The sequence below is a fragment of the Crinia signifera genome, chromosome 6 (genome assembly GCF_055691185.1).
Source record: "Crinia signifera chromosome 6, ASM5569118v1, whole genome shotgun sequence".
Lineage (NCBI taxonomy): Eukaryota > Metazoa > Chordata > Amphibia > Anura > Myobatrachidae > Crinia > Crinia signifera.
In genome coordinates, this window is record NC_139222.1 from 146,359,773 (window position 1) to 146,381,341 (window position 21,569).

Here is a 21,569-nt window from a genome sequence, read left to right on the forward strand (position 1 = left end):
TGCTCCATTATACATATGCCACACACAGAGATGCTCATTATACATATGTCACACACCGTGATGCTCCATTATACATATGCCACACACCGTGATGCTCCATTATACATATGCCACACACCGTGATGCTCCATTATACATATGCCACACACCATGATGCTCCATTATACATATGCCACACACCGTGATGCCCATTATACATATGCCACACACCGTGATGCCATTATACATATTCCACACACCGTGATGCTCATTATACATATGCCGCACACCGTGATGCTCATTATACATATGCCACACACCGTGATGCTCATTATACATATGCCACACACCGTGATGCCCATTATACATATGCCACACACCGTGATGCCCATTATACATATGCCACACACCGTGATGCCATTATACATATTCCACACACCGTGATGCCATTATACATATGTCACACACCGTGATGCCCATTATACATATGCCACACACCGTGATGCTCATTATACATATGGTCCACACTGTGATGCCCAATATACATATTCCACACACCGCAATGCCCAATATACATATGCCACACACCGTGATGCCCAATATACATATTCCACACACCGTGATGCTCCATTATACATATGCCACACACCGTGATGCCCATTATACATATGCCCCACACCGTGATGCTCCATTATACATATGCTACACCCCGTGATGCCCATTATACATTATTCCGCACACCGTGATACCCATTACACATCTCACACACCATAACGCTTATTACACATATTGCCACACCATAATGCCCCTTACACATAATGCCATATACTATAGTAATGGGGGAGAGCATGGCCAGGGTGCTGTACCGGCTGCCAGCATCCAGCAGCGTCTGCGGCTCCTCCTTGGAGAGGGGAGCCCTGTAGCCTGGTGGCAGGTAGGAAATCTTTGCAGAAGGCTGGCAGTATAACCCGTAGTCGACGGCGGCAAGGTTGGTGTAGACGGTGCCACCGCACACCACATACAGGGTAGCGGCGGATGGCAGGAGAGTGGTGCTGCCTCATGGTGTGCCCACAGTGGCACTGGCAGTTGCAGCACTGATAAGTGACAATAGCATCAGCTCCTCTGTTGTGTTTCAGGGGTGGCGCTTAAGTCTGCATGGTGACTTGTGTACAGTAAAATGGAAGGAGGGGAAGAAAACTGTGGAAGGTTCTACCAGGCAGTGCTCCTCACATGGTGGGCACTGGGCAGCCCAAACGACCCTTCCCTTTACGTATAAGCCCTGCCTCCTCGCGGCCCACTAATCCCAGCTCTCACAGAGTCCCTACTCCAGCCTCTCCAGGTGATGTGAGTGCAGCACACAGCAATCAGCCCCCAGCCACTGCGCAGCACCCTGCTGCCCCTACGACTTTACTGATGTTCTTCAGCCTCCCAAACCCATGTCTCCCCAGCCCACACTCACCCTGCTCGGTGCTCCATCTTCGTGGGTGGCATGGCTCCTCTTCAATGTCCCCCTCTCTTCAGTCATGTGGGAGACTAGGGATTGTACCGCCGGGTAGGTGGTGGGGGGGAGCTGCCGTCTGTGTTTAAGTGGGGATTGGGGGGGTCATGGTGGAGACTGGAGACAGCTCTGTGAGAGCCCGGGCCCGGGGGAGGGGAGGAGCAATGGCTTGCTTGCCTGTACAGCCTGCATGCTCAGTTGTCAGTCACTGAGCTGCAGGCTGGTGCCTAGTACTTCCTACCTACACGCTATTGAAAACAGCTGAGATGCTGTTTGGCTCTCCCTGCACTGCTACGCGGCACCGGCTCAGCTGTCACTCAGCACAGCAAGGAGCCGGCAGCGCAGACCTCTCTTATGGATCCAATCTGCAGCACTGTACATTCCGCTCCCTGCTGTGCTGAGTGGCAGCTGAGCCGGCGCTGTGTAGCAGTGCAGGGGGAGCCGAGCGACAGCAGGGGGGCCCTTAATCCGCCACTCTAGGGTATGGAGCCACCTGTGACCTCTTCTAGGAGGGAAGGGGGGAGGAAGGTCCCGGGCAGAAGAGGGGGAGGAGATAGCCACCCGGAGGGGAAATAAGTACTCACGGGCAGACCACCTCAGAGCGGAGGTGAGAGGTGGAGTGGAGGTAGAGTTCCTGCTGCCGGCACCGCTGACTGACAGCTTGGGACAGCGCCTCCCGAGTCCCTGCACTGCAGTTTTTTTGCCTGGCGGAATGCTCGCATTTGCAGCAGACCCCACGGGGTATGCGGGAGCTGGCGCCCCCGCTGCCGCCCGCTCCCCCAAGCGGCCGCGGGGGCTGCCTTACGCTAGCTACGCCACTGCCTCCAACTGTGACAGTTTTTAGAGATAAGCTGCTCTTTATTTTTCATAAGGACTGGCTTACGGCCTCTCTCCAGAAAGAAAATTGAACAAAAAAACTGTCAGCTGCTCAGTGTGCCAATATGTTAGGATGGCCCTGCATTTTCAAGCTACAGTACATGCAACTCTTCTGCACAATAGTGCTCACCTAGACCATTATATTATCAAAATTCAGCGCTGGACAAGATGCAGTACAAATTATACTCATTTTAAAATGTCTAAAATCACAAAATGTTCTAATTTTTTAATGAAATAAAAAAGAACATTTTTATTATTTTCATATGTATATTTTATTGTAAGATAAGATGCTTATATGAATAAACCATTGGAACATTATTCAACACTAGTTACCAGCCTGTCAAAATGACAGAACAACATAACAGTAATGTTATATTAGCGGCTGTGCGCCACTGAATGGGGCAACACTTAAATTGCTCTTTCAAGCTCCATTAAGTGGCTGCCGGCACACAAAACACTTGAATTCCCCCCATAGAGGCGAGGAGCAGCAGTAGCCTTTTATTATATAAGATACTAAATTGTGTTTCATTATTTTACTATAAAAATTAGTCAATTCGCATCATAACAATTATTGCATTCCAAATGAGCAGTATATTATTTTTCCGACTGAAGTCAGAGGGCCTATTTCTTGCACATGTGCACAAGCCAGCACAGCTGCACATTTTTAGTATGCGGATGCAAATCACCAAGTGAAGATACAGCCCAGAAAAGAAAATAGATGTCCACCGGAAGCCATTGCAAAATCTTGCACATTTCTAGTGTAGACCTTTGGCTACGCAGACTGGGTTCAGCAGTAGCGACACTGGTGCCATGTTTTTATACAGACATGATCACAGCTTTCACATACTTTGAAAACTATTTTTACTGCCACACTCACATTAACTCCCTCTAAAGTAACTGTCAGTGTGAGTGTGAACACAAAGGTACCGTGGCGTGTGTGCAGTGCAATCCTTGGAAAAACATCCTAATTGTTTACATAAATGAATAAAGCCCTAAAACAACAAAAAACAAACAAAGCAAAAACTTCTGCATAGGTTAACATATACCTATTACCTACATTGCAAAAAGTGGTTTATGAAGGTTTTGAGACTGTAATAATATCTATAAGAATATGTCCTGTCAGTTCAGTAGGAATGGCTGCCTCTACTTTGTGGGAGTAATGAAACCACTTGTGGAGGTAAAGAGACAATGCGAGTCCAGCAGTTATGCGTAATACCAGATGAAATCGGATTTTTTTTAAAGGGGCAGTCAAGCTTCCTGCATGACCACCAGACTTGCACTGCATTACAGCACGGACATAAAGTCTTTCAGTAAAACTCATCTCAATTTATAGTTGCCTAATGTTTAAGTCTCTTCTCTGGAAGAAGCCAGGGAGAAGACACTGCTTGTCACTTCAGGGGACATGTCTGTCTGTTAGTCATTATGAAAGCTACCCCACCACCCTACCCAGGGCCGGTATAAGGCTTCTCAGCATCCTAGGCAAAACTTCAACCTACCCCCCCCCCCAAGCCCCCCCCCCCCCCCCAAATTTAAAAACAAAACATGTGGCCCTCCCAGCTCCCCCGGAAAGGTGGGCAAGTCCCCTGCTTTCCTTGGAGGTCCTCTGCACCCTCCCCTTTGCCACCCACAACAGAGTACAAGGAGGAGGGGGCAGCAATTTAGGGAAGTATGTCTCAAGGGAAAGTATGGAGGTGAGGTCTTACAAGTTCCACAGCCACTTCCTGCATTAAGTACAACAAGGATCCTCATAGACATCCTTGATGTTTTGATTTGCAGACTTGGTGGCGCCCCTCAGATCCCGGCACCCTAGGCAGCTGCCTAAAGCTGCCTAATGGTAGAGCCGGCCCTGACCCTACCACCATAGGGCACTGTAAATCCCTGTATAATCACCTCATCCTGCACGCCTCACTAGTTAGCAAATGGGAGGCAGAGGATCTGGACACTCTTCTGCAACTTGCTGGAGAGTAGGCAAGTATATCTCAGTCCATGCCCCTGGAATACCACCAGAATCTAGGGTCTGGGGAAAAAAACAGCTTCTGATAAACATCAAATGGGATTCAATGCTTTTTAAGCAATGGATTAGTAGAATGAAAATGAGGGCCTGATTCAGAGATGTAAATACACTAATGCCAACATGGCAGGAAATGTGTAAACAGAGGCTGTGTGAAAATATGAAATCATCACATTCACAAGGATCTATAGTGAGATGCCCACTGTAGCAAATCTGGTCTGCTGCTTGCCTACCATGACACAGCCCTTTGATGCACATAGGTCAAACATTGACCTTCTAAGTAAACCCTATGATTGCACAACATGGCTGTTGTTGGCAGTAAGACCCCGGAGCCATTGTACAGATGACAGAGCCATAGTAAGACCCCAGAGCCATCGTACAGATGACGATGCAACAATGACATCATACGTCATTGTTGCAGTCGTGCCAAGCAGACCCTCTGAGCTCGCCAGGTCCCTTGAGAATCTGCTAGTGTCAGGAATCTTTTTTTTGCATTTTTTCCCTCCAAAATGCCTCTTATTTGCAAATTGCAGTATGATGTGATTAGGATGCAGATGGAAACTGTGCTGATTAATTTCATTTGTAACACTTGTATACTGTGTGTGTCTGAGGCTTGGGATCTGTATATGAAGAGCTACAATGGACGCTCATATTTTTAATGGCAAGTTGTGTTGTGCTTTGTATACAGACTTAGTCACACACAGATACAGTTGTGTAACAATAGCGCAGCAGACAGAGTAAGTGTGGGCGCCGGTCTGCGGGGCTATGGTTACAAAGCTGCCGCCTGACGTGTATATGGCCGGGGCTCGCAGACCGCCTTGGTCCTGGCTCTCCTCTCCTCCTGGCTCCTGCTGCAGTGCTAAGGAAAACTGACCCTCACAAAATGGCTGTTAAAACGTTCTGCTATTAGGGGCAACCATTTTGTGAGGGTCAGTTTTCATTAGGAGTTTGAGCCGGAGCGCAGATCTGATCTGCGAATCCCTGCGAGTCCCTGGCCTGCCAAGAATGCGGTGGCGGCGGCAAGCACCATGCAGAGGGGTAAAGGGCCTAATGGGTCATTCACACCAGGCATATCTCACTGATATGCCAGATGCACGAGGACACATTTGTAACTGCATATGGGATCACAGCTGCAAGCTGTGACATGCGCCCAAAATGATTGTGACCAGTAGCAGATTTTTTGCTTCACTGCATATACAATTGAGATAGCATCCATCTCTGAATCAGGCCCTGGGAGGGATGTACTAATTGGAAAATGTGGCCAAAAGCCTGTTTTCGGGCTATTGGTTGTATTTCCCACATGTAGTAAGCCTTAGTCACTGGGCCTTTGGTGTGAAGAGTAATACCAATCACAGACGGACACTTGGGCCGAAACCCAGAAGTGTTGGCATTGCAAAGCTCTTATCAGAAGTGCTTTCCTCTGTGATTCTAATTACATATGTTAGTACATATGCGATTAGTACCAATGCAATGCGTGGCGGGGTGCAACGTGGATGGTTAGTAAATCCCGCCTCCTGAATGCTAAATTATCAGCTTCAAAAGCTACAAATATACATAGATGTAAACAATAGCAGTTTCTAGAAAATCTCAAATTCCTGCTTTAACAATATTTAACTCATAACATCGATTCTACTAAGATTAAACTTAGTTTAAGCTGATCCCATTCACGTTTACCATTATTGGTAAGATGATATTATTCAGCATCAATGCCATCAATTCTAGATAACATATATTGTCTAGCTCTCAATGAAAGGTGTTTATACATATATTCCTTATAAATTCACAATGTTCTTGAAGCCTTCATAAGTGAAAGGAGGGATCTTAGGAGCACAGGATGCTGTTTTGGACAAGCAGGCCATATGGTTGACCTCACATGAGCTGTAATCCTGCTCACTCTGGAAATAAACCCCATCTGGTGAGTTCACAGAAGGATCTACTTCAAAATAGTTGTAGGGTCTAAGGAAAAACCCCACCCCATTTCCAGGAGTGGCTGTGTTTGGGAGGTCCTCAGTGTGAGGGATATGAAGGAATCCGACTGTGATCCAAGCAACCAGATCCTATATGGAGAAAGACAGCAGATTAGATACCCAATAGAAATGTTCCTAATTCTTACAGCTGAGTAATGAAATTATATATCAACGGGTAGCTGCAGAGACGCAGAAAGGGGCCAATTCAATGATAGCTGTCAGAAGGGATCGACAGCCGTGATCCTGGAATGAATACCCCCCTTTATATTTAAAATGTATTTTTTTTTATAGATTGTCTTTATCTCTTATTGTAACTTAACTTTAAGGTCAAATCATATTTTAACTAAAACAAATACAGAAATACAGATAATTCTTATTGACAATCTGGCTGCATCAGAGTACAGCACACTGTAGTAACTTCCCTATGCTTTTCTTCTTTGAAACAGGCTTTAGTGCTTTATTTAATCCTGAATTCCACTGATTAGCCTAATTACAAAGTATTCAGCCAAATGCCACAAATATTGGGGGATTTGTAAGAAGAGACACAGGGCCAGATGCACTAAGCTTCAAAAGTGATAAAATGGAGAGTGATAAACAGCCAGCCAATCAGCTCCTGCCTGACATTGTTCAAACACAGTCTGTGACATGGCAGGTAGGAGCTGATTGGCTGGCTGTTTATCACGCTCCATTTTATCACTTTGTAAGCTTAGTGCATCTGGCCCACAATATGTACTGCAGGGTGTACCGTGTATGAAGCTTCAGCTAATATAGATGGGGTAAATAGAGCGTATTCCTACTCAATCTTATGGTTCAGAATGAGTTAGCGTTCATGTCAGTATTGCTTTTTCTCATACCTGGTTTTGTATATTCTCATTATTTACAAAATCAGAGAATTTCACACTAGGACTCCAGGGGTCATTTTGATTGTAGATGGAACTGCTCTCGTGTTCTTCATCTTTATGCTTGGTCACTGATAACTTGTATCTTAGGAATAATTAAAATAAGTTAATATATTCACATTATTAAAAATGCCTTTCGAGCTGTAGTCATGTTGCGCAAACAGCTGCAGAGGCACTTTCTGTATAACAAGCACTTCCTGTATAACAAGCACTTCCTGTATAACAAATGGATGGCAATGATGTGCCTTCCACCATCCACATACTGTATTGTATACATTCACATCACCTTTTTTCAAAATAAAGAAAATGTAACGGGTGTGTGTATGTGTGTGTGTGTAAGACAGTGTGACAGGTTTTGGATACGTGGACAGTTTGCAACAAACAAACTAAAAAAACTGAAGGTTAAGTAACATAGTTCTCGAATTTTGTTGACAATGAAATGAACAATGACAATGTGTCCAGTGTCTGAATAGACTCACAATTTTGCAAAGGCCTGTATTCCAAAAGGGGCTTCTTATGTGAGGTGAAGGTGTTAGCTCACACACCCATAGCAGCTAGCACATACAAATGCATCAGATTGCACCACATAGCTGTTGGGTCTGTGGCAGGGCCGGACTGGGTCCAAAAATCGGCCCTGGCATTTTGTGCAAACAGGCCCATCTGCTTCTGACCTCCATTTATGATATTGTGGCACGCTGATTACGACACACACACACCGTAATGCCCATGACATATCCCCGTCCCTCTCCCTATCACTGCCAGGTATCAGGGGGAACAGGCGTCTGGGACCCTCCTTCACGTAGCCCTGGAGACCGGCGGCCATGTTCCTGTAGCCGCGGCCATGTTTTGAAAGCCGGCGCCGTGGGCGGTGGAGGAGGAGGTAAGGAAATTCAGCCCACCTGCCCATTGGCCCTTCTGGCATTTGCCAGAAGTGCCAGAGGGCCAGTCTCTATGAAAGACAATATGAGACAACTATTGACAGAGGTCATCCCTGCCTGTCACAACAGCATCAGCATCAGGGATACCTGAGTCAGGGATGTGAGCACTTAATAAGGTGTCATTAACATGGTGGTCTTAATTGGATGAACATGAGCATGAAATGTTTATTTTGTACTGAGGCTGTATCAGTGAAACCAAATTCTTTTGATCTATTTATAGATATTCAGAAGTATATCCGTAAATTGACTATTAAGCGTTTTTTCCATAACAAAGAATCAGGAGAGGATCCTGAAGTTGAACCCCCAAAAACTTCTTTCAAAAATCCGTCCACCTTCTATCCGACGCATTTTAGAGGTAGCTTCCTCGACTGCTTCAATAAAGTGGTCTGTGAGGAGGTTGATAAAATTGTAAAGAAAGGAGCAGGCTTTAAGAATAAACTAAATCTAAGTAAAAATGATTTTGAAGCTTTGAAAAAAATGAAGGATGATAAATCCACAATCATAAAACCTGCTGACAAGGGGGGTGGAGTGGTCCTTATGAATCAAGATATGTACTTAAAATAAATAGATAGGCAATTAAAAGATGGGGATACATATAAAAAAATGAAATGTGACACTGCAGATAAAATAGTCAAAGGTTTGATGGAATTAACCACGAAAGCTAGGAATAACCAAGTTATTAATAAAAACGAATAGAACAGTTTTGGCTAGGTACTGCGCTGCGGGTGGTCTGGCCTTTTTTAATCCTCTAAACAAAAATTTAGCACAAACTATTAGATCCCTTTAAATGCTGCTGTTCTGTGGGGGATAGCTCAGTTCCCCAAATTAATTACCAGAAAGAAACAGAATAGAACTGCGCCATAAAGGGAGAAATAGTACATGCAATTTATTTATGTACTGATAAAAAACACATATAAAACATAGAATAATACAATTAAATATCCTATACAGAACATATTTAACGCCGCAAAGGATCAGTAAATTTTCTCAAAAGAGCTGCAATCGCTGCCCAAAATGTAATGAAGTGGACTGCAGTTTCTGGCATCTCCTCTGGGAGTGCAGAAGCTTGCAAACATTTTGGAAAGAGATTGGGAGAATACTGGTAGAACTGGGGTTCCCTTGTCAACATCTTACACCCCTGGCGCTTATTTTAGGGGTCTGGTCTATCGGTAGTACATCTTCGGGAGACAGACAGCTCTTAATTAACTTATGCGCCATAGCCAAAGTTGTTATTGCCCGTTCCTGGATGGCAAAAAGCGGCCCAAAGATTCACGAATGGATTAGTTTGATTAACTGTACTTTGGAGCACGAGAAATATATGTATCTCTCTAGAAAGTCAATTGATAAATTTTTTGGTATTTGGGGGAAATGGTATTATTCCAGGTACCATAATTATTAATAGTATAGGAAGTTTCTTTTTTCTCCCTTTTTTATTTTCTTTTTCCTCCACCCACAGTCGTGACTTATTAACATTCTTATTTTGCACAGATCGCACTTTACTAAATGAACTGCCACAAAAAAACTAGATTTAAATATGGTAAATAGGGAAGAAGGGTGAGGGAGGGAGGGAGGGAAGGGGAAGGGGAGGGGAGGTAGCAGTAATAGAAACACGAGTTGGCACGATGCCGACCAATATCAATTGGTTAGTATCAATATATCCACTAGATTTGCTTTTGTTAGATAAACTAATCACAATTAACGAAGAGCACACCTTAACACTTGATATGTTCTTGGGATCGTGTGCTGAGACACTCAGGATCGGGCCAAGACGACTCTACAAAAATAACTTTCTTATGGTACAGTAGGCTGATAGACTACCGGTTTATTAAAAAGAAATCCTAGTATGAACCAGATTAGGAGCAATGTCTATTACACGCGCAATGGAAAGTCTTATGTATAATGTTTCTGTACGCTATGTACCTTTACGTGTAACACATGCACTATTTTAGAAAATCAAGTGAGAAATGGCTGAATATATGGGAGGAAAGGTACTCGGTAAAGTAATATGCTCATAAACAGTATAGGATCTCATGACCTGTTGTCTAACCAGTCACCGAATAGACCTATTAATATTCCACCTATATTAGTGCTTTAACCTTGTTAATGGGTGTTTTCTGTATAGAGTACACTTTAATATATGAACTACTATGATAGATGAGAGCGAAATAGGCTACAACAACAATGAGGTAGACAGCTATTTTGAACGCTAGAAGGAAAAGCCTCAACTTGAACTAAAACATTAGAAATGTCTCAAGTATGCACAATTGTATGTCCTATGTGTAATGGTTTTGTATTGTCTGTATTGTTATATATATTCAAAATTTTCAATAAAGAATAATAATAAAAAAAAAATAAAACATAGAATAATATAACACAATTTTAAGAAAAAATTAATATACTTAGTAATACATATTACATGTGTTATATTATTCTATGTTTTATATGTGTTTTTTATCAGTACATAAATAAATTGCATGTACTATTTCTCCCTTTATGGCGCAGTTCTATTCTGTTTCTTTCTGGTAATTAATAAAAACGAGTTTGATTTTATTAACATAAAAGAACCATCAATACCATCTATTTACACATTACCGAAAGTACATAAGGATCCACTCTACCCCCCAGGAAGACCAATAATTGCAGGGTGCAACAGTATCACTAGCAAACTGTCTGCAGTAATTGACTTCTATTTGCAGCCAATTGTCAAACAGACTAAGACATATATTAAAGATACAGGAGATGTGCTACGAAAATTGGAAACTTATCAATGGAAAGAAAATGATTTTTTATGTAGTGCAGACGTCAGTACCCTGTATACAATTATAACAAAAGAAAAGGGTATAGAAGCAGTCTCTTTATTTTTAAATAGAAGAACCTTAAGTGAGAATATTAAATCCTTTATCATAGAGAGTATAACCTTTATTTTAACGAATAATTATTTTTATCATGAAGGATGTTTTTACATACAGTATATTGGTACCGCAATGGGCACCAGGTTTGCCCCCAGATACGCCAATTTATTTATGGCGTACTGGGAGGAGTTGACCATCTGGCACTCTGGCAGGCTGGGAGCGTGAGCCGGAAACACGCTACCCCGAACTTCCGGTAGTACGAGCCGGACGGACGGAGGACCGGGAGACGGATACGCCGAATAACATCAAGACGAGCACCGCACTGAACCTGCTAGGAGGAGAGGTATTGGTAGGGACAGTGTAGGTGTTTAGTCGCAAGCGTGATCCCCGGAAACCATCCGCAAAATCCACCCAACAAAACTTACTCCAAAAGGAGCTGTAAACATTTTACTACTAATCGCCCCTTTTTCCTTACAGGTAAGCCCAGTGTTTATTTTATTCTTATTCTTATTCTTATATTTTAACCCTTATCCCGCCATAAGCGCCTTAAATACCCCAACCAACTACCAGGCTGGTGGCAAACCTGGTGTCCTGGCATCGTTTCATTGTCGATGTGATATTTATATGGAGAGGCGAAGCCGATGTTTTAAAATCCTTTTGTAAAATGTTAAATGTCAACAACTTTGCTATCAAATTAACTTTTACTATTAGTCAGGCATCAGTCACTTTTCTCGATTTGAATCTATATATAGATGAAGGCCAACTAAAAACAAAAACGTATCGTAAGGAAATAGACTCGAATAGTTACATCGAGAGGTCAAGCCAGCATCATAAAAACTGGCTAGACTCTATCCCCTTTAGTCAATTCTCTAGAATTAAAAGGAATTGCACAGACAATATGGTTTGTAGGGAACAAATTCAAGAAGTTTCCAACAGACTATCTGCAAGGGTATATAGTGACAATATAATTGACAAAGCCAAAGAGAGGATTGAGAACATTGACAGACAAAGCCTCCTATGTGAAAAGGAAAAAAACAATACTGGCAATAGTAGACATCAGTTGTCTTTCATTTCCCAATATACGGGTATGCACAAACAAATAGAACAAGTGTTTAGAAGTAATTGGAAAATCTTGAGACAAGATCCTATTCTAACAGAAATCATACCCCCACAACCATCTTTTATTTACCGTAAAGCACGTTCTTTAAAAAATCATCTTGTACGAAGTAATACAGAAGTGGAAATTAGACATAGTGAGCGCACAAATGGATTTCACCGTTGTGGCTCATGTTTAATGTGCAAGACAGTGAAAAGTAAATAGAGAAAATTTACACATTTTAATGTTAAGGGTAAAGATTTTAAAATTGGTAATTTTATAACGTGCCACTCTAAGAACATTATATATGTATTGGAATGCTCTTGTGGTATGTTTTATGTGGGAAGAACATCCAGACAATTAAAAATACGGATGGCTGAACACGTTTACAATATAAGAAAGGGATTGCAGACCCATACAGTGTTAGCACATTTCAAAACCCACCACGAGTCGAAAGAAATAAACATTATAAACTTTTGGGGCATCCAACAAATTACATCAAGAAGGAAAACTAGAGATATTGAGAAAAGACTTGCACAAAATGAAATGCGGTGGATTCACCGCTTGGGCCCCCTTGTTCCAAAGGGGCTCAATTGTGATTTTGAGCTAAAGCACTTTCTTGTTTAAATCTCTCTTTTTTAATGTTTTTTTTTAGAAATTATGCTATTTTATTCTCTCTCTGTTTTTTGCACTTTATCTGGTTTGTGGGCTGGTTGAGTATTGGCAGCATGGGTGACAGGGATGTTTTTTCAAGCATTGGTGTCCCCAGGGATGCATATACTCAGCCATAAAATATGATCTTTGTAAGCACTTTGTGGTTCATATATATGTTTTTAATTAAACATCTTTTTGGAATTGTTTTGCAATGTCTGTGTGAGTAGTGATGTAGCTTGTTTGGTGTTTTAGGCGTGTGACATATCTTTTCCTCTGCTGCTGGCGGACCATATATGCAAGTATTTTACCGGACTTACCCCCCCAATTAAAGTATTTCTGTTTGCTGTAGTCCACTTTTAATTGTGCTTCTTGATTAAAGAATGTTTCCAGAAGGGCTTTATGTCTAGAATATTCCACTTTGTTGTTCTCTGTTGGTCTGTCTACATAATTTCGGTATGCTTGGTTTAGGTTTGTAGAGAGATTTTTAATTTTATTTCTCCTTTCCTTTCTCCTGCGGGATATATATGCAATGATGTGTCCCCTCATAACCGCTTTGGAAGCAGACCAAAAGAGAACTGGGTTTGATTTGTGGTTTTCGTTAGTCTCTGAGTATTCCCTCCATTTTAGCTCAAGGAACTTACGAAATTCCTCTTGCCTATAGAGGTATGATGGGAATTTCCAGGTATAATTAGAGTTTATAGGAGTATGAAGTTTTACATTCAGGTGGATAGGGGCATGATCGGAGATCAGTATGTTTTCAATTTTTGCTTCTGTGATTCTTGGTTGGAGGGAGTCTTGTATTAGAATGTGGTCTATTCTTTGGTGAACGTGTGAGAAGTAGGTGAATTCTCTGTCATTGTAGTGTATTGTTCTCCATGGATCGATTAAATTATGTGAGGACATTAGTATAGTTAAACCGTCTCGCTTCCTGGACGATCGTTGTGGAAGCGAAGGAGATCTATCTAATGATGAGTCGTAAAGGAGGTTATAATCTCCACCTATTATAAGGTTATGGGTATCTTTTGATAATAGTAAATTAGATATTTTGGTATAGTAGGGTGTGTTTGGGAAGTTGGGCGCATATATGTTCATGATCGTAAATATTTCTCCATGTATTTTTATGGACAATATTAATATATATATATATATATATATATATATATATATATATATATATATATAAAATTACTATATTTAAATTATATATTGCTGCTATTAAAGAACCACAACTTGCACATGCATTTTAAATCTATGTATATATGGATGCACGATACTGATTCATTGTATCTTATACCTAGATTGCTTTGTGTGCTATATCAAGCACTTTTGGATTGGTGGAACGCAAAAACCCAGAACTTCTGGGTATTTGGAATACTCCGCCATCTTGGAAATCGCATTGCGCATGTGTGAGCAGCATTGAAAAAGGATTATACCGAAACGCGTTTGGCGCTAACTAGGACCTGTGGACCCTTAGCTGGACTAGCTGGATGTTCCCCCCTGTCTCTGGAGCCTGACCTTTCCGGAGGGTCAGTGAAATATATACCATCATCTCCAGGGACGGATCGGCGGCATCAAGTTCCAGTTTTCTCTATGGGATACCACTTATGTTTTTACTTGTCTCCTATATGTGAGTGTATTTTGGATTAAAAGGTGTTTTGTTTTAATGATCTGCACTATCGCTGCTCTCTCTTGATTTTTTATGTACCACACTCTGGAATGAGGAGTTGCTGATTTGCCAGAGGGATACCTTTGAATGCTATATTATACAGCTGGCTTGTGAGTGCTTTTCAAAAGTTACAAATTGCTCTAATTGCAAAACCATCTGCACTAAATTGTGATGTATTCTTCCTTGGTAATATGCTTGCTTTATGGGCTGCATAAAGCCAAGGCTCTGTTCACAGATACATATACGTCGACTTGAGAGCTGAGAATCTCCTTAAAGGGACAGTATTCTTTTATTGTGTTTTTTCACTTGGTGTGATTGGGGAGCGCTTTATTGACTGTGTACTTACTTTTCCGATTCTATACATTTTGAAGTGGTTTGGACGTCACTTTTATTTACCTAGTCTTAAGCTGCACTCGAATCATCTGTGCGCACCTAATACTATTCCTTTGAATTCTGGTACTGAGGCTGTAGGCAGGGGTTTGCTTATCAGGGGTTGGTGCGATGTCTCATCCAGCACTGGTCGCCCATAGATAAAATTTTGAGAAGCAAAAGTGTAAGGATGATATTTATAATCTATAAAAAAAAAAATTCTCAGTCTTAACACTTAATCAAATCATGCCAAATTGTCAGTGCTCCAGGGAGGGGTATGGATCATTGGATAGACAACAACTAGATCGACATGCATGAAGGTCGACATCCTTGAAAAAGGCCTATCAGGCCGAAACGCGTAGGAGACATCCAGCCAGCCATTCACCACTGACTTTCTCAAGTCTCCTCCTTCACACGGAGTCGAGCGCACGGAGCTCCGACTGACCGGTGTACTCCAGGCGGACGAGATCACGCGAGATCGCCCGACCCGGAAGTAACCAGCGTTGAAGCACCGTGGAAGCAAGTTCTGACGGAGCCGCACGGAGCTCCCCAGCACAGGAAGCAAGCCACCGGCGACGAGGGACCAAGACGTAGGAAGTGCGGGTGCACCACCTGAGGTAAGGGACGCTGTCCTCCGGTGCCACCCATCACTGACGCTCACCACCCACCAACTTTGCATCACCTGCCTCCGCCACTCTTGCCCCACCAACAGCGATACCCCCCAACCAGCAACTTGCATCAGGAGCTGGACTTTGGGAGACCCAAATTCCTCCACTGCTGCAAATGATCCCGACTTTCTACCTGCCAACTAAACCTCACTCAATCAGTGCAGACTAAGTACCGCATATCTGACCACCTTTAGTGAGGGTTTTAGAGAGCCTAAGTGAGAGGACGTTAGCAGGCAGCTAGTTACGGCCCCCCAGACCATTAGCAGCATAAAGTCACAACGTTGTGACCAAGATCTGGAGCACTCACCCTACAGACTTTCATGCACATTTTGATACTGCAATTTCTGTAAATTTACAAGATACTGTTTGTGATTACTATTAATAAAAGGTTTACAAACTAACACCTAGCCTTACTCCATCATTTATCCTTCAGGGATAAAACGACATACAAATCACCACACCCACAGGCAGCGCTTCAGCCCCCACTCTTCTTTGCATGAAGGTCGACATGACTGAAGGTCAACCTGGGGTTAGGTCGACAGAGTTATCAGGTCGACACAAGCATTATGTCGACATGGGGGAGACTTACAGTCAATAGATCAACATGTTTTTTTTTTACTTTTTTTGGTACTCTTTACCTAGAACGGCGCCCATCGCGGGCATCGCATGTACATCGCATGCCATTATAATGGCATGCGATGCGACCAATGCGATGCCCGCAATTTCACATAGAAATGCATGTTAAAATGTAAATTGCGTCGGTCACATCGAATGCGACCAAAAATCGCATGTGATGCGACCGACGCGATTACCGCGATTTTACATAGGGAACAATGTTAAATGGCCCAATTGACCCAATTTTACATAGGGAACAATGTTAAATGGCCCACAGAGCCCAAACAGCCACCCTCAAGTGTGAAATGGCCCCCCCAATTGTTAACGCCACACCACGATCAACGTGAACCCGAAGCATGGCGAGCGCAGTGAGCCCGCGAGGGGCGGCGGTACGCATCCTCCGACCTTTTCATACCCCCACTATCCACGTCGGCGAATAGAAATGGAGAATAGAAAGTGTGGCGAGTGCAGTGAGCCACCGAGCCCGAAGCGTGGTGAGCGTAGCGAGCCCCGCGAGGGGACGCGGATACCTGTGGAGCCCGCGAGGGGACGCGGATACCTGTGAAGGTATCCGTGTCCCCTCGCGGGGCTCGCTGGGCTCGCCACACTTTCTATTCTCAACTCCACGCCGACGTGGATAGTGGGGGTATGAAAAGGTCGGAGGACGCATACCGCCGCCCCTCGCGGGCTCGCTGCGCTCGCCATGCTTCGGTTTGACACTGATCGTGGGGTGGCGTTAACAATTGGGGGGGCCATTTCACACTTGAGGGTGGCTGTTTGGGCTCTGTGGGCCATTTAACATTGTTCCCTATGTAAAATCGGGTCAATTGGGCCATTTAACATTGTTCCCTATGTAAAATCGCGGTAATCGCGTCGGTCGCATCGCATGCGATTTTTTACCTTGCGATGCCCAAGATCAAAATCTTGGGCGCCGTTCTAGGTAAAGAGTACCCTTTTTTTTTACCCGAATATCGAAACAGTTGACATGGACACTAAAAAGTGCACTGCTCGGCACACTATTTTTTTCTCCACCACGCCCTAGTGTATGGTAGGGCATGAAATACCACCTGTTGGCACATGTTGTCTAAATAAAAAGTGAAAAAATCCCGTCGGCCATTTGACTGTCGACCTTCCACATGTCGACCTAATGCTTGTGTCGAACTAATGCTTGTGTCAACTTAACCCTATGTCGACCTTCATGCATTTTAACCTAGTGGTGTTGACCTAATGCTTGCCTGTAGACCTAGTGACCGTATCCCCCAGGGAGAGGTGAAGCAAACACCAGCTTAAGTAAGAAAGCACCTGGAGCTGAGGGCCAATTTTACTACAAAGAGAAAGGACCCAGAGAGGCAGCTATCATAAATGCCTCACAGGGAGGTGTGCCTTGTGCCAAATCACAAGTGTTCTTAACACTTTATTAGTCATCTAGGTGAAGACTAGTGGGACTGCATTATGCGTTTTGTTGTGACTTATATTATTGCTTTGCTCCTACTTTTTGCAATGCTGCACAATGAAGCAGGGGTCAGGTCACAGCGTATGTAGCCATGTCCCATGATAAAGCTAATTTTTATCCTTTTTCCACTCTCATTTCAATGCCTGCCAACACCAATGTAGATAAGAATGACATTGTAGACAATAATTTAAATAGACATCATCCTATGCTTCATATAAAATCAGTGGTTCTACAGTAATAATCTGCCGGACTTCCATCTTGCACTGTCTTGTAATAAATACCTTGATGTGCATGTGAATACCTGCTACTGCTAGCAAATTTATTTGTGTGCTTCTTGAAATATTGCTTATCTGCATAGAAAAACTCATATTCCCTGTTCCTTACCTGGCCCATCCCATTGCTTTCTCAACAGGACTTTCTTCTGGCAAAAAATCTCCAGCAAAGCTGACCATCTGGACCCTGTAGGAGCGAGGATGTCCCCATTTGTTTGTCACATTGCTTGCGAAGTGGATGTACCGGGGCATCTTGGCATTCTGCGCAAATGCAGCTTGGTTTTCTGTTTCTAATACAGTACGTACCACCTTTGGCCTTTGTATTGTCACATCTGGCTGCCATGGTATATTAAGGGGATTAAATTGCATATCCTGGGTCATAATTGAATTTGGAGTACCTATAAAGAAAAATAGGAGTGGATACATTTTTTTGTATGATGGTATACACAAAAAACAGCACAACCTATTTAAATGAAAGAACAATCATTAAATATCATTTTTATTTAATCTGGTCAATTAACTTTCCCATAGATGCCTACATTTTGATATCGGTAACTATCTTCTAATCAAGTGCAATCTAAAAAGTGCTCTATTTTTGGGGCTAAGTGTTGCCAGATGTATGAATTATTGTTATAAGTACAGTGCAGATGTGCTCCACAACCAGCACAAAGCTGCCAGAGGCACCAAAGGTTTAAATGGGTGAAGGACTCACATGTCACATGATAATGATAAAATGCATTGCCCCACTACTACCTGCAGGCTCTTGTCCTGGTGGATAGGCACACAAACAAAAAATAAAAAAATATATAGAAATAACAAATCAAGAAACACACTTAAAAATAGTGTATTTATGCCCATACACTGTGTTATATCCAGAATCACCTAGCTCGGCACCCCTAGCATATGTAACTGATGCTGGCATATTATCATTGAAATATACTTTAATTTTACCAAAAACAATAAAACATATTTACTATACTGAATGCATGTACTGTATTAAACATACTGTGGATATGCACGGTAGGGCAAACTTATACCACAAATAGTAAGCATCCCAGTATTTAACATAGAGGGAACGCAGAAGATATCTCCAATATCTGCCACTCAGAGGTGTAACTCTGAGAGGCAATGGAATTATCTGCTGCAGGGCTCATTCTTCCAGTTCACCGACTCACCCCATATATATAAAACCCCTGGTAAGACAAAAAAACTTTTCCTTATGGTATTGTTAAAGGTGATCAACTAAATGCAGCTTACCTCCAATGTCCATATCCACTTTGTAGTTAATAAAATGTGTATGAAGTGTTCCCAATGTATATTCATTAATCCTTGAGCCATAATCTTTTCCATCAGCAAAGTAGAATGAAGAGCTAATATATCCAGTAGCATGTATTTTGGCTTCTATGACGCCATTTTGATAGAAGATGAAATCCCAGACGTAGTCATAATTAATCAGTGTTGACACAGCTCGAATAACCAAAACAGTACTGGCAAGTCCTCCATAATACATGGAGTGCATATTAGAATAGTGGCGTCGGAGGGGAACACCCAAGTTTTGTTCAAATATGCATATAGCATTCTTTGTTGTTTCGGGAGTCTCTGATTCAATGAGATAGCTGGCATCAACATAAGTGGCTAGATAAGGACAATCAACACCCTTTACCAACTCAAAAGAGAATCTTCCAATACCAAAACTGCCATCAAGATATCGTGTGATCATCCCACCAGGTGCATTAGAGCCATAAATAGCAATTGCTTCTTGAGTACTAATTTCATAGGCAATACGTTCATTATTAAACTGAATGTCAAAGAGTCGTAGACCAGAGTTCACATTTATACCAAATGCAAAATTCCATGACTGGAAAGTAACCTGATTATTGGTAACAGTGTAACGCTTACCAACTGGGTCAAATTGAAATGGTGCACCAGGCACAGGGTGGACTTTAGGGTTCATAGAGCCAACGTCATTTTCTGGTGTTACACTTTTCAGTTTTATGGCCTCAACCTTCCCTGACTGATATTGTTTCTCCAGATCAGCCATGTTAGAAAAATAAACACCATTGTAAAACACTTTGGTAACTTTCCACTTGGTGATGTCAAGACTTTTATGGTCAAGAAGTAGTTCCAACCCAACAGGATGAACAGCAAAACAGCTTTCTTTTACTTTAAAAAACATAACAAACCAGGTGCTTCTATCCCCAGATTTGAAACCTCTTGGAACTGTCGTAAGTGCGGCAAAGTTGTTTCCATCATAGCCAATAGCTTTTAAAAAATCCGGTGCAGTTGAAAACTCCTTTTTGTAAACCAGATCATAAGCATCAACATACTCCTTACCAATCACAGGTCGACGATAATAAGGGAGCTTTTCTTTGTATTTTTCCAGTGTAATGTCCTTATGGTATGACGGACTGGGAAGAGGACCTACCACAAATTCTGTAATGTTAGGCTCTTCTTGATCTCCAAAAAAGACCACAGCAAGTGCCTCTCTTTTAGGCTTTTCCCCATTCTTATCTAAGTAATCTAAAGCATGTTGTTTTGGAGGGTATTTAACATCAATGTAGTAGATGCAATTTTCTGTAGGTTTTGCATCAGCTGCATTGACTAAGACTTTGCCAAGACTTTCTTTCAGGTAATTAACAGTTGCAGAAAACTCGGCTGGTGTCAGATCCAAAAACAGTGATTTTTTGTTGCTGGCTTTTTTCTGCTGTGCAGCATTGATCCTGAGATTCCCATGCTGTGGCTGAGAACTACAAGTGTGCCCAGACTTTCCTGTGCCTGATAGCAAGACAGCAACTAGTGCCAATATAGTTGCCAGTGCCACAGCCAAAAGTATAAGGACAGCTTTCAGGTTCATGGTAGCAATAGCAGAATGGATGCAAGATGCAAGAAGCCTTTATAAAGACGCTGAATACATTTTCTTGAAAGACAAAAAGGTTGCATAACTTTCTCTGGGAGGAGAAACCTTAAAATAGCCCAAACATATGAAAGTGGGCTTAGTTCCCAGTAGGAAGGGGACATAAACGCTTTATATAATTGAAAGCATTTGAGGAAACTAGTTAAGCAGAAAAGAATATATTTCCCTGTTGTTCTGGAAAGAGACCTTTTCCATATGTATAACATCTGCTGATTTAATTTGATTACATATGTTTAGCTGTCTTTGATTTTATTGCTATCTGCAATGTCTCAAAATGGGAGCAGACAACTTAATCACAAAAACATTACAGACATTTTTGGCTAAATTACTAAGATGGGAGTTCAACTGAAGATGAGATGTTGCTACGGGCAATCAATCAGATTCTAGAAGATAATAGATAGGATCTGATTGGTTAGTTTGGGCAACATTCTATTTTCAAACTTCCATCTTTGTAAATTTACCACTTTGACTTTTGTGTTATAGAAAACGTTTATGAACTTTCCAATACCTTTTATTTTACAAAGTTGTAACCACACAATACGTTTTTTAAAGAGCAATTTTGAGATTCGGATGACCTCCTAAAATCTCTCTGTGACTATGACTAATATGGCTGCTATTTCAGCTGGAAAGCATCTGAGTTTCAGCATTTCTTCTTCCCAGGAGATTGTCAGTTGAACTGTAACATCTTCATTCCTGTATATGATAGCAGCGCGAAGAGGGGGCTGGAGTTCTGATACATTGCTGTTCATTCACACTAAGGTCAATTTTGTTGGATGGTAATTATCAGTATATTTTTGGATTGTGGGATGAAATTGGAGCACCATTGAATGATTTATCGCCCA

General features: G+C 42.2%; 1 protein-coding gene across 1 annotated transcript; it reads right to left on the reverse strand.

Annotated features, from left to right (window-relative positions):
* Positions 1-3,883: 3,883 nt before the first annotated feature.
* AOC3 (amine oxidase copper containing 3) lies at positions 3,884-20,735 on the reverse strand. Its single transcript, XM_083147563.1, has 4 exons — positions 19,071-20,735; positions 17,926-18,211; positions 7,186-7,315; positions 3,884-6,421 (listed from the first exon to the last, which is right to left on the reverse strand). Exons 1-4 carry the CDS (start codon positions 20,665-20,667, stop codon positions 6,137-6,139), a joined length of 2,298 nt encoding a protein of 765 aa, XP_083003689.1. The 5' UTR covers positions 20,668-20,735; the 3' UTR covers positions 3,884-6,136.
* Between the last annotated feature and the right edge of the window lie 834 nt (positions 20,736-21,569).